The sequence below is a fragment of the Podarcis muralis genome, chromosome 3 (assembly GCF_964188315.1).
Source record: "Podarcis muralis chromosome 3, rPodMur119.hap1.1, whole genome shotgun sequence".
Taxonomy (NCBI): Eukaryota; Metazoa; Chordata; class Lepidosauria; order Squamata; family Lacertidae; genus Podarcis; species Podarcis muralis.
The window spans coordinates 63,718,365-63,740,141 of record NC_135657.1 but is presented as its reverse complement, the minus strand read 5'-3'; the positions used below and the strand labels follow the sequence as shown (position 1 = coordinate 63,740,141).

At 39.4% G+C, this 21,777-nt stretch overlaps 2 protein-coding genes across 13 annotated transcripts in view; one reads left to right on the top strand and one right to left on the bottom strand.

Moving 5' to 3' along the window:
- Positions 1-8,430, top strand: part of L3MBTL3 (L3MBTL histone methyl-lysine binding protein 3) — a 55,093-nt gene extending 46,663 nt beyond the window's left edge. For 11 of the 12 annotated variants that reach the window (XM_028723383.2, XM_028723385.2, XM_028723388.2 and 8 more), the window contains 6 exons: positions 886-1,035; positions 1,775-1,906; positions 5,341-5,432; positions 5,614-5,777; positions 7,130-7,192; positions 7,658-8,430. In XM_028723383.2, the coding sequence (XP_028579216.2) occupies positions 886-1,035; positions 1,775-1,906; positions 5,341-5,432; positions 5,614-5,777; positions 7,130-7,192; positions 7,658-7,801 (745 nt within the window). In that variant the 3' untranslated portion in view covers positions 7,802-8,430. The remainder of the gene's footprint in view (positions 1-885; positions 1,036-1,774; positions 1,907-5,340; positions 5,433-5,613; positions 5,778-7,129; positions 7,193-7,657) is intronic. The other variant, XM_028723395.2, reaches the window with a different exon arrangement.
- A 1,386-nt stretch (positions 8,431-9,816) lies between these two features.
- Positions 9,817-21,084, bottom strand: SAMD3 (sterile alpha motif domain containing 3). Its single transcript, XM_028723402.2, has 10 exons — positions 20,772-21,084; positions 19,799-19,979; positions 17,982-18,080; positions 17,277-17,462; positions 16,461-16,545; positions 13,744-13,908; positions 11,685-11,897; positions 11,146-11,317; positions 10,685-10,767; positions 9,817-10,275 (listed from the first exon to the last, which is right to left on the bottom strand). Exons 1-10 carry the CDS (start codon positions 20,854-20,856, stop codon positions 10,024-10,026), a joined length of 1,521 nt encoding a protein of 506 aa, XP_028579235.2. The 5' UTR covers positions 20,857-21,084; the 3' UTR covers positions 9,817-10,023.
- Positions 21,085-21,777: the final 693 nt, after the last annotated feature.

Sequence of the window (21,777 nt, the reverse complement as noted above, 5' to 3'; positions counted from 1 at the left end):
GCATGCTATTCTGGGGATTCTCCCAACCCTTCCTGAGCTAATGGGGGGTGGGAGGGGGGAGAGAAGTCCTTGCATAGGGCTTTCATGGACAAGTCCAGAAGCTTCATCTAGGTGGTTTGAGAATAACATCAGTAATATCTTTACTTGGTCTTGTACTTGGATATTTTTTTTCTAACAACAGAGATTGAGGCTGTTTTGAGTAGAGCTCAATTTATCAAGCAGGCTAATGGGATTTTGGCCTAGGGCCAGTGGTTTTCATAGCCAGTTTTGACAATTATGACTATGCCAAATGAAAAAAGTTTAAGTGGTCTGCTGAGACGCCTAGCCATTTTGAAGTCATTCATGAGGGAAGAACTATGCCCATGGCAGTAACTCCTTCCCTCTGTTTCCAGCATAGACCCAATTTGACATTGGAGCTGAACAGTTACTATCAAGTAAAGTGAGTCAGGCAGAAGGCAGCAGTATTTTGTGATGTCAGTAACACTTAAACACCTGAAAATACTACAGAAAAGGCACAGTGCCTTCCACTACATGACAGAAACGACTTGTGGTGCTTTGTATGCCAATGAAGGGGGACAACAAAGCTGGCTGCTTCTACCTGAACAAACTAAACTGAAGAGAAGAGGTATTGACATCTTATGGCACAAGAAACCTACAAATGAATTTCTTTTATCAGTACATTTCCCTGATGAGGAACTTCCAAGTGCTGTGTGCTCAAATTTAGTTGGCACTTTAGTTCTAAAGTAGGAGTCCTGCAAGACATTTTTACTTGTATAGGTTAATGGATTGAGACAGGTTCCACCTAACTTGTAATCTTTAGGGTGTTCAGTTCAACTGGGAAGTCTTTTCAATGTCTAATCTCTTTCTTCTGCTTCAATTTTTCAGTGCTCTCAGCTGCCCATATTCTGAGATAAATCTGAGCAAAGAACATATCCTTTCAGACCGCTTAAGTGGAGAGATGCCTCAGAGTATTCCGCCTCTGCATTGGAACAGGAAGCCAGAAGCAAATGAAAGATCTGCATCTCCTGTAATCAGGTAACTATGACAGAATTTTCTTTTATATGTAGCTTATAGTGCTTGCAGACTTAGATCAAATGCTAACCTTTTGGCACCTGCTAAAATCATTGTTTAGGCAAACCTACCCAGAATGCTTAGAAATGCTGATTTGAATTTTAATATTTTAATTTTCTGTATGTTTTAAAGTATTGCATTTATTCTTGATTTGAATCTTTTATATTTTTAGAGGGGTTTTTTCTTACAATCAAATGATATATAATTTTTATGAACTAAATAATATACAGATTACTTTTTTCAATTAAAGCAAAATCAGATATCTAGTTAACATTTATTTATAATAACACAGAATAGTAAATAGATTTCAACCCCTATTTGAAATATTTGTTTCATCTCCAGGTTCGGATCCTATTTTCTCCCTTTGAATGGAAGCTCCTGCCAATCATAGAAGGAAATGTGCTCATGGAGGGATCCCTTTCCACTTATGGAAAAACCTCTGTGAGCCCAACTGTCCTTCCATGAATGCAGGTTTGATTCTGGAGTTGGGGTGCAAATAAATCCCAAAAAGAGATATCCATATTTGTGTGCAATTGTATTTTCTAAATAGGAATCCATCTCAAATTGTAAAAATCTGAATAGCAGATAAGGAAATTGTATATGGTATTTTCCTATTGTATGGTGTTCAGCTTGCTATTAATTCTTTGATTAATTTTGACATGAATGTAGGATTTTGAAAGCTTGTCCTTTTATTTTAAATCAGTAATAGAAAATGTCCCAGTCCCATTGTCCTAAAATCTTCAGCTCATCTCCATTCATCAAAGCAGGAAGACACAGAGGTGAAACCTCTTTGCAAAAAGCCTCTAATGTTTGATGTCAAAGAAAAGAACTACAGGTATCCTTTCAAATATGTTAAAAATAAAGAATACTCCAGCTCTGATGCTCATCATCCTAGTGCCAGTAATTGCTTTCCTGAATTAAGTGCTTTGTGCAGGTGTCCTACTTGTTAGATGCACCATGTCATATAAATGATGCACTCTGTTACTGGAAGTTACGAGATTAGGAATGCTTACTTGCGCTTGGCAAATAAGCTGGTGATTATGATTCAGTGAAGAGAGTGTTCCATGCATGATAGCAGGTTGACACTTCAAGGTCTCTCCTTTTGGACAAAACAGTGGCAGCTGCCTCACGGTGGGCAGGTCTTTTGTACCAGAGGTCAAACTTGCAGTATCCTGCCCAGATAACACTAATGCTGTGCTGATCAACATTATCAGGCATGCACAAGAGCATTTCTGATGCAAATATTCAGGCTAAGAATAAGCATCTCAAGCATACTGTCTCAAGTGGTTGAGTACTTTTTCTATTGAACAGGGGGAGCGACAGGTATCTAGTTTAGATATAGGCCACGTTGCTTTCTTCTGTGCAGTTTCTATAGAAACTAGAATGCCATAACTGAAACTAGCCCAGCAAAGCATTGCACTAAGAAAATATTAACTTTGGTGTATGTGCGACATACTTTTTGGAAGCATATTGTTAAAACATTGTATTGGAATTGAGTACATGATTAGAAGTAGTAGGTTCTCATGGTACTAACTGATGTAATGAATTAAAAGTTTTATCCAGCTGTGTTCCTCCACTGTTTGGTTCAGCAGAAATTCAGGTTCAGCTGCAAGTGAAAAATTAGGCAGTTTTTGCTGATTTTTGTATACACACCCAAATGGGGGCGGGGGGATGGGGATTGCTTTACAGGGTTAGGGAACCCTTTGGAACAGTGTGGCAGGTGCCCCAGGGGGCTGCAGGAGAAAGGAAGAAGCTGCAGAAACCACCTCTTCCTCCTTCCTGCTCATGAAAGCCTCTGATTGATCTAATTGCCTTTTGTAAGCAGATCAATACAACCCCAGTTTTTGAAGAAGTCTGTACAAATTATCACTGCAGTTATAGAGCACAATTATAACACAAGCACCAGCTGCTGTGCCTTTGCCTAGGGAAGAATTATAGCCATAGTTTGTGTAGTGTTGACACAAATTCTATATTGCCCACATGAATAACTCCCAGAAATATTACTGTCTATTTGCCTATCTATTTTTCTTTCCATTTTGTCCTGTTTACTATGCACCAGGCTATCACATTTTACCATCTTTAAGGCTGATATCTTTCCCTTGTTTCTGGGTTTAGGAAACTGACAGATCTTACAATGCCCACAAAGTCAGTTTGCAGAAATATTGTTACTAGTCTTGTTTTCTGTTTAGACTAGTCTGTCATAAGGTTACCAGATTTTTTTCCAATGAATCTGGGGACACTTTTCAAATTCCTACTAAATAGGGGACTGACTTGTAAATCCGGGGACTGTCCCCAGGAAACGGGGACATCCGGTAACCTTAGTCTATCAGACATGTAGAGGCTGCTGTTTTTATTGATAATTGTATTGTGTATCATGTTGTTAAAATAAAAAACATGAAATAATCTCACTATAGCATTAACCAATAATGCCCAGTGCTTCTGACATATATAAAGCAGATAAGAGAAATCTTCCTTTCATGGAGATTGTATTCTCCATATTTAGAGATACACAAGTTTTTAATTTCCTTTTTAAAAGAAATGTTAACTAGTTGTTTTTTTATCCATAGAAATGCATTCACCACCTTTGCAGCAGATATAGATATTTATGTCTTTAATTAAAAACAGAGCTTATATAAAAAAGGAAGAAAACAGTACTGTTATGTTACACCACCAGATGCTTGTGGGGAAAGGATCTTTGCCTAAGGACCATAGTGTGGTGTCTGTTGTCTTGCTACAGTACAATGGGATACCCCAAATATAACACTTAACATATCATTTTCACAACAGCCCTATTATTAAGTGGCTGCTGATAACATGTGAACAGGGACAATGCACTCTGTTCAGATAAGTTAATTACATGCAGTTGATATTTCACAGTAGTGTTTAGGTTACTGAAGCTTTCTATTTAATTAAGAACCAATTAAATCCCCAGAAACCTAGATCAAATTATTTTTCTGTAATTAGAATAGCCAAACACTTACTTTTCAATATGAGCATCTCCATATCAAGAAGAACAAAACAACCAGAAACAAACACACAGTTTCCCGTGATTATTAATGGAATTCTGTAAATCAGTGAGAGGAGCTGTTGCAGAAAAAAAATCTGTTGATATGTTCATTTCCAAACATCATTATGTCATTTCAAGCTTCATTACACCACTCACTGCAGTTTCTTTATCACTTTTACTATTTACTCTCCTACTGTAATATTTTCTCTGGACAAAATGCATGTATTGTGGCATCACAACCAGGCAGGATACGTGTTGGACAGACCAGGCTCCTTCACCTCCAGACTATTTTCATCAACATGTCTGTGTGACGTATTTTGTGTCAAATCTGTCTGCTTTTGTGAAATGCCCAGACCAGCAGTGAAACAGGAAAATCTTAGGCACAACCTCCCCCCCACCATAAAAATTTGTTTAATTGTTAAAAAAACACACAACCCTCAAAGTGGTTTATAACCTTGCACACATTAAAAAGAATCCCATTTTAATCACGGGGTTCTTCAAGGATGTTACTGCCCTGTGGTGAGTTTTTCCATGCTAATGGCGAGTGTGTGTGAACCACTATTCCGTTTTGCATATTCTTTATTGTGGATTAATTCTTTCACCGCATCCTGTAGCACTGAATTAAATTGTAAGGATGGATGGGACAGTGCTTCACTGCTGATAAATGTAGTCGTACGCTATTCATGGCAGTTGTTTGTTGTTTTAATTGAATTGCATTTTGTCCAGACCTTATTAGTTATTTTCTGTGGCTGCCTGCACTGATTCATGCTCCAGGATGTGCCTCTCCAGTAATGCACTTCTATATAAGCCATTTACATTTCTATGTTAAAATAGCAGGCAGGTGTTATGTGACAGATGACAAAGGAAATACTCATAAAAGTGACTTCCATTTCTGTCAACTTTCTATAAAAAGTTAATCGCCTATGATAGCTACTGAAGATAATAGAGAATTGCCGGTTATTTTCTGTGTTTCAGCACAGTAATCCAGCAATTACACTCTGGTTGCTTCCTTCTGTAGTATTTCTTAAATTAAAGCTGAGGCAAAGATCTCCCTCCCTGGTACATTTTATGCTCCCAAGAACCCTGCCAGATGGTTGGTTGGGTTCAGTCTGTCTCAGGAGACAATGGAAACCCCTGTCAGAACATATATGGGTCTCCATTTCTTGTTGTAGAATATTCCATGCAAAGGTGACAGGAATGGTTTGTTGTACTCTGTAGCATCTTGAAAATTAATCGATTTATTTATTTAATCAATTAATTAGGGGATGCCAGGCAACTAAAGATTTTGCAAAGAAAGATGGCTGCGCAGGCAGGAAGATGGAAAATGAAGAGTCATCTCTAAATGAATCCAAAGGTACTATCTCATGTTTTACCTGCCAATGTTCAGGATTTTTTGAATGCCACAAATTAATGGTTTAAGCTCACATTTATGGATTATGTCACCGGTCGCCATGGCCAGTCAGATCTGAACCAAATAATTCAGCCTGCAGTTTTAAAACTTGCTTGTATTTTTGTTTGTTTCCTTTTATTTACAGACACCAAGGAATCCAATAACAAGAGTTCCCATCCTCAGCCAGTTATTTTGACCTCGAAGTTGACAATCCCAGCCTTTCCATTGCGATGGGAACAGCAGAGTAAGCTCCTTCCTACTGTGGCTGGAATCCCTGCCAGTAAAGTTTCCAAGTGGAGCACAGATGAGGTGTGTTCCCAGTGCAATTCTTGCTAGACGTGAACTGAAGCAGACTTCACTTGATCATGTCGTCTTTGTGGGTTATAGCTCTATTTTGTACAGAGCACAATATTGTACAGTCATACCTCAGGTTACAGACGCTTCAGGTTGCGTTTTTTCAGGTTACAGACCGCCGAAACCCGGAAGCTTTGCACATGTGCAGAAGCGCCGAATTGCAACCCATGCATGCGCAGACGCGCAGCTGCGGGTTGTGAACGCTGTGGGTTGTGAATGTGCATCCCGCATGGATCACGTTCGCAACCCGAGCGTCCACTGTATAGTTTATTGCTTATTTGTTTATTGCTGATTATGTATTTATTTTTAATGTAACATGGTTCCTTTTAAGTTTAGTAAGCTATTTGAGGGGGTTTTTTAAGTAGGATAATAGTAAATAATAGGTGAATCCTAAAAAAAACCCTTTTCTGATGTAGCATATAATAGATCAATTCTAAAAACTATGCTCATGTAGCTCTGTTACATGAAATAAACCTTTCTGTCTTTATCAGAAAGTGGACTGTATCTAAAGTCCTTTAAGAGGAATCATACTTTAAAGACAACTTGTTTTGCCTTACGGTAAAGGCAGATGGTTCTTATAACCAATGCAGATGGTGACTTTGTTCTGTCCTCCTGATTTTGTTCTTCTGGCTATACTGAGTTCCAATTTATTGTAGAGCTTCATTTTTCTAAAATACTCGCTTAGGGCAGTGTTAGAACAGATCATAGGGAAAACAGTAAGTGTCGTCTTAGGGCACAGATGGGAAACCTGCAGCCCTCCAGATGTTGTTGGATTCTTTAACTTCCCATCATTGCTCACCACCACCTGATTCTACCCCACCCTCTTCTAAGCTACAGACCTCGATTACATAAACAGAGGCTATACAGGCAAAATTGGAAAGAGTGAAGGCCACCTCCTGTGGTGGGGAGCTTCATTATATTAAAATCAGCTGGAATAAAGACATAGTGATGAGATCCAATTTTTTTTGCGAGGAAGCCACTGGGAGCACTCCCCAATCTCTCCGTTATGTTTGGCCATTGTAGCATCTTTTTCTCTTCCTCCATACAAATGAGTGAATGCCATGCTAATGGAGCTCTTGTGTGAGAGTGGGAAAAAGGGGGTCAATGTTTCTAAACCCCGGGACCATTTAAAAAAAAAAATTATCCAAGTTTTTCTAATATTTTTCAGAACTGTGTTAATTTCCAAGCTAATGGGGCTTGGGCCTTCGAAGAATGTGCTTGTTGTTAATTGCTAGACAAGATCACAGTATTTTTTGCACCCTCCTGCGGATAAGCATCCATTTATTTTATGTGTTGTTAAAATTCAGGTGTCAGAATTCATACGGAGTTTGCCAGGCTGTGAGGAACATGGCAAGGTGTTCAAAGACGAAGTGAGTATAACAAATCTGTTGTTTCTCTGATCAAGAATTATTATTTAAATGCATAAAGGAGGCCAAATACTGGTTTAGGGCATATTCCTGAAGACATTATTTGATCCTGGTTTCAACTGAAATCAGATTTGTTTTCTGAGAGCCAGCTAAAGCCATTGTAACACTGGTACCTTGGTTTTCAAACGTAATCTGTTCCGGAAGACCGTTCGAGTTCGGAAATGTTCGAAAATCAAGGTGCAAAGTGCAGTCTGCAAATTTAATAGAGAAAATTGAGAAAAGCACAGTGGTACCTCAGTGGAAGCCGTTCGACTTCTGAGGTGCATTCAGAAACAGAAGCATTTACTTGCTGGTTTACGGCGTTCAAAAACCAAGGTACCACTGTATCTTAAATTATTATTAAAATTTAGAGTTCTTCCTAAATGTCCAAAGTTACTAATAATGGAAATTTTCTCCTTTTTTTTCAAGCAAATTGATGGAGAAGCTTTCCTTCTAATGACCCAAACAGATATAGTAAAAATAATGAGCATTAAGCTAGGACCAGCCCTAAAGATCTTCAACTCAATCCTGATGTTCAAGGCTGCCGATAAGAACTCGCACAATGAACTCTGATGGAAAAGTGACTACAGGGCAGCTCTCTCCATTGCAGCTCATGTTTTATTCAAAGCACAAAGACTCCAAAGGATCATCAAGGAGGAACTCTCCAAGGCGAAAAGTCAGAGTGGATGGAGTGTTGATTTTCTCCAAGAGCCTGAGCAAACTAACACTTCTGGGAAGTGCTTAAGCTTTTTAGTAAGATGCTCTTACAAAAGAGTGGGTACTTAATGTTTACTGGCTGATGGCTCTGATTTTCCCACAACTAGCCATCCTTAATTTTATCGGGGATCCATCAACTAAGTTAACATATTAAAATTATGGAAATATTATCCTTTTCTAAGGAGACACAAAATACACACTTCATGAATTTACTTCTTCACCAATGAATTCCTTTGTATCGTTTCATCATTTTCATTAAAAAAAAAAATTGTTCGCAGTTTAAAATAAGTGGACTACAGTTAATGAAGACTGTTAACAAGTCTTAGTTTCACACAGCAGCTCAAATTTAATACTTTGCTGTGTACAATGAAGCTGATTGATTTATTCTGTTGTATGAAAACATTGCTGGAGACCAATGCTATGTTTTTTTGTTTTTGTTTTTTTTGCATGATTAAAGAAGTTTAATAAATATTTCCACCAGCATATTTAGTATTAAGTTATTAAAAGAAGAACTAACCAACAAAAGTAAAATTCAGGATTTATATAATTGTTTTATGCTGCATTATAATATTTAGTCCACAAATCTAAGACGAAAGATAGAAATTAAATTCTACAACTAAAATCTCCAATTCCTTGGGGAATTTAAAAATCTATTTGAGCAGGAATAATGCATTACCCTCAGTAATTTAAAGATAGGACAAGAGATAGGGAAAAGCCCAAGCAGACAGTCAAGTAAAATTTATGTTACAGCTAAAAGGAATTTTTCACTTGTAAAAGTCCAGTTGTCTTGTGACTTGCGCTTGCGGCACAAGAGAAAAGAAACATGAAGCAGGGGTGTTATGAATTAGATTGCATTGTTCCAACAAGCCACAATACGTACTCAAGGTTTGTTGTTGGCTTACTGACTGATTTATTGGAGCATAAGAAACCATTGGATGTAATGCTAAGTCAGGGGTCATGGCTCTCTTCTTTTGTGTGCTAGCACACAGACTAGATACAGACTAGAAAGGCCCCTTCGTGATAAACCAGAGTAATAGTTTACTCTGATGTGCAAATGAGACTACTGAGTGTGATTTAGAAGTGTAGAATTTGGTACTGGAGCCCGTTAATATCTGTTAACAGAGTGTTAATAGAGAGAGAGTATTTCTAACCTCCACACTTCAACACGTGAGCAGTGTGTGGTATTCTCACAAGCTAAGAGAGTGGAAAGAGAAGCTTTGCTATGGTTCAGTCCTCTGGTAACATCTGTAAACAACTAGATGATGGGGTTACTTACATTGCCACATGGCTGGCTAAATTAGTGTGGGAAGTACGGTAAGTATGTCATTTTTCACACATGGTATATATTTTCATGTTAGCTAGATAGGCAAGGGATCATCTCACGTACATGCGCTATCGTTCTCTTACTTTTATACTTCCCTTATTTCTATACTATACTTCTAGAAATAAAAGTGGTTCCAATGGCTTGGGCAACATGAATCTCCCATTCTTGCCCCATTATTATTTTTAATGGCTCTCCTGAGGAATGGTTCTTTTAAGTCAAGGTAGAACTGCACAATCATCTAGCATGGATGCATTAGATACAGAGTCAACACGTTTAAAATTAAAATGCATTTGTCACAGGACCATAGGTAGTTATTTAAAATCAAGTTGCATTACATTTTTATGAACACTGTTAGGAAATAACAAAGTTATGAAACTAGAGGGACAGGATATTCATGGAAACATTAAAAACAACCCACATCCCATTCGAGTTGGGTGTTAAGAATATGAGTATTTGGGAGAAGATAGTTGCTATAAAAGCAAATGTTCATAAAACATCTAAGGTAACTTTTTTTCTTTTCTTTTTTTGAAGGAGCAAGAAAAAAAAATGCACTTAAATCAATCAAAATGGCAAATGATAAAACCAGGAATTACTTGCAAGTGGATTCTGCCCCAAAGCCACATTAAGTAATATTCAGTATTGGTTGTTGTTGTTTAGTCGTTTAGTCGTGTCCGACTCTTTGTGACCCCATGGACCAGAGCACGCCAGGCAGTATTGGTATATTCAGTATTGGTATAGTCACATTTTCCCCAGTTTACTTGATTTTTGCTGAAAGGAACTGCGGACACTTGACTTCAAAGATGAGGGACTCCAAAAAGTGAAGTGTATTGTACAGTCTTTTGGGGTATGGAATGCCAAAGACATGGTAGGAAGCCAGCAGAGCAGCGAGGGCCATAGTACAATCATCCAGCTGGGCCAATTTCTCCTTCTCCACGTACAGGGAACACTCACACACGTTTCCATCAAATGGGTATTTTACTTCTAGTACTGGTGTTGACACTTTCACCTGGTTTTAAAAAAATAGAAGTCTACGCATAAAATTCATGGGATTTCTTGTATTAACTAAAAAGAAAGTAACAGGAGGATCATCATCCTCTCAAAACTGTCTTTTAAACCAGTAATGAGAGTTCAAGTTGAACGAAAACAGACAATATAAGATCATTAGTAAATAAGAATTGAAGCTGCTGACCCCAGTTTGGTTCTTACTACCTGGGCTACTTTCCTTCCAGGAAAGCACTCCAATGCCTGACAAAATCAAGACATAAAAGAAAAACCGTTTTGCATGTTATCAACCATTATCAATGGCATCTCCAAATATATTGTTGCAATGTTGCATAAAGACAAACGAGTACATGTGGATTTTTTTTTTTAAATTGTTGTCCGGCCTCCCACCATATAATTCGTTATCTACATACCTCCTCATTCACAGCAGCAAGCAAAGAGGAATCCTCTCCAAAAACATCTGGCAAAAGTAAACATGTGGCAGTAATCTTCATATCTATCAAAAGTGAAGAACAATTACAGGGCAGTAGGATTAACAGCCAGAAGAAGCAAGTGTTTTAATAGGCAGTTGTGTTCAAAGCAGAACCTCTATATTTGGATGTTTTTTCCACTCTTGACATTAATTTATTAGGGTTTCTTCACACACACATTAGTTACCTTTCCAAGAAACATTCAGCATCTCAAGCATGAGTAATTAACCTTCCTTTTTCAGTTAAAAAGCCATTTATATTTGATGTAGGATCTGTCCCATAGTGCATTGAAAGCAAACAGCCATTTCTCAGTGCACTTAAGGAAAATGTTTGCTTAGCTTCTATTATACAAAGTATCTTGCCCATTAACTGCTTTAAAACCAGACACAACAGGCTATACCAACATGTCCGAATGTCATCTTCCATGTACTGCTTCAGATTCTTCTGCAGAGCAACAATAACTGGGCTATTCTTCACCACATTCGACGTCAGTATGTCCTCTGAATATGCTTCCAAAATCTCAGCTGTTTTCTTGTAAATGTCTTTGTGTGTTAAAAGATGATATTCTTTAAAAAGCTAAAGGGGGAAAGGAAAGCAATTTAGATAATCCAACAGAGAAAATGTGTTGAATTACAATTTAAAGAGCACACAAGTGGAAGTATGCACTGATGCAGGACCCGATCACGATCACGCTCTCCTTTGCAGCGTTACTGGGGTTTCAGAATCATAGAAGCATGGCTGCCTCCAACTGTGGAGGCAGAGCAATAGCCATCATGACTAGCGGTCATATTTTTCTTGGATCACAAGATACAGGGTGTGATTTGCTGTCAAAACCTCCGAATAAGTTACAGAAGTGCCTTCTTTGCCACGAACATAGAAATGCCTATGCGCACTCGTGTTCTGTCATGAAATATAAGGTTGTTAATAAGAAAACAGCCATTACCTGAGAAGGACACTTCAAAAAGGGGAATAGCATGAGAATTTCTTTGAAAGGCTTCCTCTCTTTATTGATCATCTTCCTTCTTATTTCTAAAGTCTTGGTCATCCTGTTGTCCACTTCTACCCAATTTCTCTCAGTTTTCACATATTCTTCCTTAAACCAGCTGATATGTTCATTTATCTCGACATCAAGGTCTTCGTTGTAAATGTTTTTAACCTGTTAAAATTGTCATTAGTTATTTTGTAGAGTGCATTTTTACAAAAGAAAAAAGGAATAGTCTTGGTTAATAATAGTGCAATTTATCAAGAAAAACTAATCCTATACACATATGGGAGTACCTCACATTGAACTCAGTGGGGCTTGCTGCTGAGTAGAGGTGTACAGGTTTGCACTGTTAATGAAGTATTTTATTTGGGCAAATGCTTTACAAGTATGATCTTTCTCAGAGTTCTCATACTTTTTTTAAAAAACAAAACCCTGCATTCTTTACAAAAAAAAAAACAAAACCCCAACATAATGGAAGTATCTTATTTCCAGCAGTATTTGATGGCAACAACATTTCAGAAGATAAAGGCATTCTTTGTAAGCACAATTCTTATCTATAATTATAACTGAGTTTCCCTTCAAAATTAGAACCCATAAGTACATTCCAGTCAAGTAGACACAGTACTCCTTGTTTATCAGTACCTTCCAGACTAAAAACACATTATTTGTGCCAGTTTTCAAGTGTTTTATTATGTATTTAAATTTAAAAATCTGGGGAAAGAAACCTTTCCCAAGCTTCTTATAGTCACCACAATTAAGTAATTCAAATGCTGATCTTCTAGAAGAGTTCTTAATTCTAAGATGGTAAAATAATTATTGTGTTACTAAGTATAATCTCACCAGTAATTTATAGGACACTAAAACTGGCAATTACCAGGCATAGCTGATAATCAGAACTAGCATAATGGTTGGGGCAGGGGGAAGAGTGGGGATACTGTTCCCTTCCCTTCCCCAGACATAAGCGAGTGGAGAAAGTGAAGCAAAAACAGATAAGCAAAAGCATTATAATATTTATTCAGGGTGACATGTTACCCAAAGGTAAATTCACATCTAGCAGTTTCGCTATAGCCATAATGATATAAATCAGTCTTTAGTAATACCAAGCCTAAGTGGGCACATAGCATGAATGCCTTGGCAAAGTCTACACCTCTTTTGTCCCCAAGCACCACGATTTCCAATCCAAACAGGTTCCAGTTCTTCCCCCAGCTCGGCTGCAATATATTCAGCCAACATTTAGGTTATTTGCATGCACAGAAATGGTGGGTAGGAAATTCTCTGCATACAAAATGGATGTCTTCCATTCTCTGCAAGGTTTAATAAGGTCTAGGAATGTTGACAGCGTTGCAGTCAGAACCTAGTCATATTGCCTTGGATTATATGGGAAAGGAAGTTAGCTTAAGGAAGTGCAGAGAGGAAATGCTACCCACCCTCTCCTCCCTCCTTCAAGCCCTTATCCCCCATCTCACGTTGCAGCAGAAAGGGGCAGACAGGGATTTTTTTTTTTCCAAATTACCTTAAGATCTAAGCTATTATTGACAGGCAAGTCTCACTGAAATCTATGGGACTTTTTAAGCATTGGCGCATTAGACTCCTTAATGGAAATATGGCACTCATATTCTTCAAGAATCAAAATGGTTGGAAAGAAGCCATATGAGGAATGCTCAATTTTTGCACACCTTCCTATTTTCCTCTTTCAGGAGTAGCTGGAAAGAGCAGGCAAAGCTCATATTCATATCCTCTTGCTATTCCATCCACAGAATCTGAATACAGTGGTACCTCGGGTTAAGTACTTAATTCGTTCCGGAGGTCCGTACTTAACTTGAAACTGTTCTTAACCTGAAGCACCACTTTAGCTAATGGGGCCTCCCGCTGCTGCCGCGCCACCGGAGCATGATTTCTGTTTTCATCCTGAAGCAAAGTTCTTAATCTGAAGCACTATTTCTGGGTTAGGGTCAGTCTGTAACCTGAAGCGTAAGTAACCTGAAGCGTATGTAACCCGAGGTACCACTATACTTACTTTTGTTTGCATTCCTTGGACCTTCTCACACCTGGTTTCAGAAGATTTTCTGGTCTGCCCTCGCCTGTGTCCAAACTTGCATTTATTTCTCACTACCTGTTCATCATCATCTATCGGTCTCCGCACATACTTGAAACGGTCTTTAAGGGCTCGTTTCCATAGAAACTGCATATTTAAAAAAGTTGTTAGTGTCTTCCAGGAGCCTTATCTATTCTTTCAGAGCAAGTTATCTACTGTTCCTAAATTGCTAAAAGAAAAAGAACCTTTAGAATATCATTTCCAGCAGATTTCTTTTAAAGAAAATGCAACTACTGTATACTTTGCAGAAGCTAATTGCATCCTATCCCTATTGAGGAAACAGAGTAACTAGCTTTGAAAGGCAGAAGGCAATAGCTTTGCTTAAAAGTAGTTTGACAAATGATAACATTGTAAATGCAAGACAATGGCTGTCTGCTTTTAACAGCGTAGCAAACAGCATAGTTGGTAAGTCAAAATGCAGGGGTGTTGTTTTCACACATCCACGTAATCGCTTGAAGTTTCAGTCACTGAGAAACAAACAGGCGTGTGTGAACTTACTGTACACTAAAATTCTGTTTAAGAACACTGTTCTACGTGTTCTGGCTGAGTAACAGAATATTAATCGAAAATCAGAGTGTAAACCAACTTATTGATAACCCACTGTTTCTCATATAGCTCTCAGCATCTTAGTGTCATGGGATAATAATATAAGAATAGCGCCTGTTGTTTCAGGCCACAGGTCCATCTAATTCAACCACCACACAGTGGCCAACCAGACTTGTTTGTTTGTTTCTTATTTCATAACATTTATATACTGCTTGATTGTAAAGAAAGCAAAACAAAACCTGAAAGTGGTTTACAAAAAGATGCCGATGAGAATCCTACAAATGAGATATGTTGGCAACAGTGTTCCCCTCCCTCTTGTGAACTGGTAGTCAGTAGGAAATGGTTTCTGACAGTGATGGCAGCACATAGCCATTGTGGCTTGCAGCCATTAATAGCTTTATCCTTCATAATATATGGAGGATACTATCCAGATTGACATTTCCTAGTTGCTATGAGATTATCACCTTAGCCCAGTGGACCTATGAAGTAATAAGCATCCAAAAACTGAATTCAAAGGAATGGAAATGCCTGCAAGAGTACGATAAAGGTCAAAACAGAAAGCCACAGGTGTCCACTTGCCAAGACCAACATTTCATAAGTTTGAAAATATCATACACTCCTGTCCCAGTGTTGTTCTTTATATTTAACTCTCACAAACCCTCTTCAGTTGTTCAGTATCAATGAAGAGACTTTTCAGAACCCACCAGCTAGCTCTGGCCCCTTAACCCATCCAACTCATGTCAAGTGGCACTCTGAAAGGGGCCTGTAATTGTAAGACCACTCCCCTTCCCCAGAGGGTGGAGTTGTGGGCGGGTATCTGGGACCTCACTGGGACCTGGCAGGGGGCGGAGTGATGCCACCCGCATCATCGGGACTCTCAGCTGCATCACGCCCCCCAGCTGACCAATCTGGTTAGCCGGGGTGTGTGGCTGCTGTGGTTTAAATTGTGGCGTGGCTGGTGGATGGCCTCCTTTTGCCTCCTCTGTTGAATCACCCAGCCCATCCGCCCTCTTTTTATATGTTGCTTGACTTTGGCTTTACTATGGACTAATGTTGGTTGCCTTATTCTTGGGGCCAGGTAGGAATTTTTTCCACTTGGCAAACTGGTACAAGCCATTTGGTTTTCGCCTATCTTGTAGCAATCGTGACAACTTTGTAAGGTTAGGCGGTTAGCCATTGAGTAAGCCTGGTTCATGGGATGGGAGGTTGTTGCCTCTGCCTGCCCCTCCAAGGTAAGGGTATCCTGTTAAAGGGATCTGGGTGTGTGTGGATCCTGTCCAAAGCCTGGGCATGGGTTAGGGCCATGCCACAACCCCACCGGGGACCTTGGGGGTGCTCTTAATTGATGTATAACATAGGGCACCCCCTATCAGTGGTTGACCCTTAAAAGTCTTCCTGCAGGCGTGCAGGAGTCATGATATAGTCGGTTTCACCCAATACCGCTCACATCTGTAACCAATAAAGTTGTGGCCTTATTTATCCCATTAACTCAACATATTTGTGTCTGTGTGTTTATTATTCAAGGGGAACTTTGGGCCCTGGGGCCTTGCAACACAAGGTTTCTTCTGTGGAGACAGGAACCTTGGTAAGCTTATACAAATCACACCTTTGGACCATGACCTGGGGATAGATAGTATTCTCCTAAGGAACACAACACTCATCTATGAAGTCTTTGCTAACATACTGAGGACAACACACGGCAAATCTCCAGAAAGCCCTGCATGGAGTGTAAGATCAACCTCTGTGGAATGAAGTATTGAAGGCTCCACAGGGTCCAACAGCATCCCCTAAGCACCACTCTCTCAAATAAGACTATAACCACTGGAAAGCCCAGTCCCAATTCAGACAGCTGCTCCAGCAGGATACTAATGGTGGAGGGTATAGAAAGCTGCTGAGAGATCAAGGAGAATCCACAGCATCCCATTACCCCTGTCTGTCTCCAGGCAGAAGTCATCATACCTGGCAAACAGGGCTGTTCCCATGACATAAGCAGGCCTAAACCCCAATAGAAATGTATATAATCAAATAAAAGCAATTGCATGTTTAATTCAAGAAAAACAACAGTACAGAATTGCATTTGTATGGGTACTTACAAAGCCATTCCCATCCTCATCAAGAAAAGGGTATGCCTGGAGCAATTCATTGACAACATCATTATATTGCTGAGTGGTTGGATATCTGCCCACGCAATATAAAATGCATACAAATATTATTATTTAAAGTGCCCTGCTGCTTCAACTGGAAAATCTTCAGCTCCTTTTACATTAATGCCTGCCTCTATCATACAAAATAAAAAGTACACTCTTGGCAATCTCTACTCACACACTGGCCCAGTCATTCCTATCACTGCTGCCACCATATCAGGCTGCAAAACCCTGTGCCGAGGGTGCCTAACATGGAAGGAGATTTGATTTCTTTTTTAGCACCCTGGAAGCACTTGTGCAGTGGATATCTGTGGTTGGGCTCCTACATCTGTGTGTGAGATGTTGCATGTCTGCATTGAGGTGGTGGGCACTCACAATCCTGAGGGCGAGATTGCACCCCTGCACGTAAGTGAGACATTCCTGCTTCTTTACCAAGCTACCTGTGGTTTGGTGACAAGCACTGAGAGATGACAGCTCGGAAGACAGTCCATTGGTCCAAACAAGACCATGGACCACTGTCTGCAGGGTTTATTAAGTGACTAGGTAGCAAGAGAGTAGAAGTAACTGGGCTCTGGCTACCCTCCAGGCCTCCCAACACTCATACAAGTTATGGGCAGCCACAAATATATTCATTCTGCCTTTCTACCTACGCACTCTTCAAATCAAAGTTCACAGCATGCAGAGATCAATTTATCATCCTTATGGAAATTCACCCCATGCCATATTGCTCCCATGAGGCAGAATGCTGAAGACTGCCTTACTTACAGTGATCCTTCAAGATACTTTGTCATGTCAGCTTGCAAGAATTCAATTATCCTTATTCTCACACTGTGGTCAGGGCATTTTCTTTCTGCTAATATGCATTTGACATCATAAGGGAACTCAGGCAGAATATATGAATTTGTCCATTGCAATGCTTTGCATCTTGCTAAAACATGCCTCATGTTTTTCCTGACAAAGGAAGCAAAAATGACCATTCATTAGCACTTTAAATTCTCACATACTTCATTGTGCTAGCTCCTTCAATTGATTTATTATCAGTGAAAGACAAGCCATCCTCTTGTTATAATATATTTACTATGCTTTACACTCCAGGAACATGGGCTACCCCTAGTGTTATTTCCACATAATCTATTATATTTTTTAATGCATTACAAATTATTATATGATCCAAATTATATTTTTCTTTACATTATTTTTTAGAAAACGTGCTTTAGTTTATTTTGCTTTAGAACCCCCAGTCCATCCTTATCTCTCCCTGTCTCTCCTCCCCTCCCCACAGTAGTTATCTGCATCCAAATAATTTGTTGCTCCGAGAATCATACCATCTTTGTGTAAGACTTAAAAAAAAACTAATGCAAGCATATGATATTGTAATCCTTTGTTATTGTCAATATATCTTCGTAGTTTAGGAGGTTCTATATGAAGATAGCTATATCTTTGGAATTAGAAGGATAACCAAAAACTCACTTTTGTTTGAGAACTCTTTGATCAATGGATCCATCATCACGGCTTTCATTAGGAGAGAAACAATTCGCCTGTCCAACAGTTAGCTGAATGCCATGGGTTCTGTAAGGAAGGAAACATGTTGCCCAGTTGATTATGACCCGCAACAGATAGCAATTCCCTTCTTGATCCAAGTATAAGGGTCTACTTTTTAAATCCCTTAAATCTCCTTTTAACTCTTCTCTTTATATTCCTGCCTGAATGAGGGCTATGTGGAACTTGGAAGTATGGATGGCCAGGCTGGGGTCAGCCAGTCCCCCAAACAATTTTGTCTGGCCCCTGTGACTCTACCATATTTTAATCACAGTCTGGTACAAAGCCTGCCTACTAATTCACTTGCAAGAAAAATAAACAAGTATGATCAAGTTGTGAAAAAGAGAGATCCACAGTGGATTTTATATATTGTTTATAGCTGTGTACACACAATCTTTTTAAAGAACCTCCCTCCCCCTCAAATAATTATGGACACTGTAGTTTGCTGAAGGTTGCTGGGAATCGTAACTTTGTGAGGGGCAAACTACAGTGCGCAGAATTATTTGAGGGGGGAAATGTGCTTTAAAGGTGTAGTGTGCACTCAGCCCATATGTCAGTGGGAAAAATATATATCTGGCCCTTGGAGAACCTACAGACATATAAGTTGGTCATCACAACTTATGTCAACTGCTTCATGGATGCTACTCTGCTTTAGTGGATGTAGTTCAAGAGAACTGGGAGACTTGTCCCTTTCTTCCTTTGAGAACAAAATGGTGAATATCATTTTCCTTACAAGTTAAGCTATTGTAGCCTTGTGGTTCTCCACCTTAAGCAAATATATTGTTGTAGCTTTCTGATCTGATTTTTGTGACTAGGGTTATCATTTTGGGTGCTCCTGAGCTCATATCTGATCCTGAATCTCCTTTCAAGCGCCCCCTTTATACTCTCTAAAGCATGGGTGACATTGGAAGGAGCACTGGTAGACCATGAGGTTCTGGGGTCATGCCTCCATAGAAGCAAAAAATACTGGGCAATGGTCAGAAGAGGTGACTCATTTGGATTCTCCCACCATGAGGGGGGAGGGGCAAGGTGTTTGTATGTGAAAAATAATAATAAGGGTTTTAGCTTGGGCCAGAGTCCAAAAGGCACAGTAATACTGAGATTTTGGACTCCATAAAGTAGCACCATTTTAGAGGGGTGGTTATCTCTCTGAAGATCTGATGTGGGGCTGTCATTTGGAGTGTTTAAGCTGTGCCACCACCTCTGTTTAACCTGTTTATTTGTAAATAAAATGCAACTATGACAAAATGCCAATAATCCTCGGTTTACCTTGTTGGAAAGAAAATAAAACTTGGTTACACACTGTGCCCCTGGCAGTTCTCACTGCCAGAGCAAAATGGGGAAGTGTAACAATATTACTCCTGATCTATAGATAAAAACTGAACTATAGATTAAGGATGAACCTTTACAAGTGGAAAGATTTGCTCGTTCTGCCTCTGGGTGCAATTTTCAAGCAGGCTTGAAAGCCCAAGCACCTTTCATTTTAGAAACGAGGCACAAAACTAGTTCGAGCTGAATATTACAACAGTGCCTTAGAAAAACAGGACAGACTGTTATTTTCAGGGGTAACAAGCAATAAACATTCATTGCCATATTCTGCTGAGCTTCCAAATTCACATTACTGTAGTAGCAAAATTCAGTGACTGTAAAAATTAATGAGCATTAGCATTAAAACAGAGAACCACTCTGACTGGAATATAAGTGGGATGCTTTTGTTTCTTCCTTTATTTTTCTTTGCAGAGCCTTACCCACTGAATTCTCCTGGTGACTCAGAGAAGGGCTCTTTGCAGGTAAAAACTGGTCCTTCTGTCTGCTGCTTGCATTTTTTAATCAGATCCATTAACACTGCCTGGTGCCCAATTTTCTTGACCAGCTGCTGGACCATCCTGTCGTTAAGAGCCAACAGAGCAGCGCCACCCACTTCTTCCTCTAAAAGAAGAGCCGAAGAATCATTACACAAGGATTGCCTCTGGCTGCAAGCAGGCAGATGTTTCAAAGGCAATTGGTCATACCAAAAGAATAACAGTCTTTCTTTTTTTGCACATTGGAAGGAAAAGTTCTATATAAACTGTAACAAGCAATCAATCTATATTGCACACTATCCATTTTCAATTGAGTTCGAATACAGATGTTCTTAGGCACAATATTAGCTTTGTCGGTTTAGCTTTGTGCTGGGTGCTGAATTGCTACAGAGGGAGGCACTGAGGCAGGAGTCCGGCTGAAGTCTTCTATCCTAAGAACTTTTCTCCCTACCTCCAGCCCCAGCCAATAGGTTGTGGTTGCCTAATGGTGGTTAAAAGGTACTCTCCACATCCACAGAGGCACTGTACTTTTTTGATTGCTTCAAAATGTTCTGAGGATAAGCATGTTTATTTTAGTGCTGAGTCCTGGTGCATATTTAGTCCTGTGCTTACCTCACAATCTAATCTGGAAATTAATGAAAGCTTTTCCCTGGTTAAAAACTTACAAACTGCATTGCTATATTATTATGTAACTAGGAAGCAAACACTATCAAAATAATTAATTTCACGTAGAAACGTGCTACCAGAATGCACATAAAGCTTTTAAGGATTTAGTATCCAACAATTTATTCTGTATTTCTCCCCCACTCCCTGCAACAAATACTTAGAAACATCAAGGGAAACCTCATTTGATTTAATAAATCTCTATAAATTACACAGATATTTGACACATACAGTGATACACAGAGAACAGTCTTACCACGAAATTTAGGAACCAGGTCTCCTAAGTTTTTCAGTAGCAACCAGTTGCAGACTTGATCAACTGACCAACTTTCCATCTCCATTTGTTGTGATGGGAAATTCCACTACTGTATAGAGTTTGGAAAAACAAGAACAAGAAGATGATTCTATTTTAAATCTTTGAGTCAATGTTCAGTTCTCCCCTACCCCCAAAACCTGCTATTTTGCAAAATAGGTACACATAGTTCCAGGCTGATAATAATTTGTTCCCGTATTTTGCACACTATATATTCATGCCTGGTGTAAGGAGGCAGTTTTATGATTCCTGTTTCACCTGGTCTTAGAATCCTAGTCTTGCTTTCCTCTGTTCCGAACAAGCAGCTTCATTCTTTATAATACTGAACACACCCTCATCCCACACCATTAACACCCAAGTTTCCACACAGATATGAGAAAGGTGTGAAATTCACCACCACTATGCTCATCAGGAAATGGCTGACTTTTTTTACAGAAAGCTGGGATGGGGGAGAAAACTACATATTAGCCTCTCGCATACACATTTAGAGCAAACTGAATGCGTTAACCCACACTGCTCCATTGAGAAACTAGTCAAGTGAACACGTACACCAATGGGAGCAATATGAACAAAGGTAGAAAATGCACAGAATCACAAGCCAGTTTTGTGAAGTCACCTTCACTAACACCTTATAATTCAAGCTATTTCTAGGAAACACAAGAAACTGATGTGTTTGCAGGTAGATTTTCAAAGGGTCTGGTCCGACTGAGAAGAAGAAGAAGAAGAAGAAGAAGAAGAAGAAGAAGAAGAAGAAGAAGAAGGAGAAGAAGAAGAAGAGGAGGAGGAGGAGGAGGAGGAGGAGGAGGAGGAGGAGGAGGAGGAGGAGGAGGAGTTTGGATTTGATATTCCGCTTTATCACTACCCAAAGGAGTCTCAAAGCGGCTAACAGTCTCCTTTCCCTTCCTCCCCACAACAAACACTCTGTGAGGTGAGTGGGGCTGAGAGACTT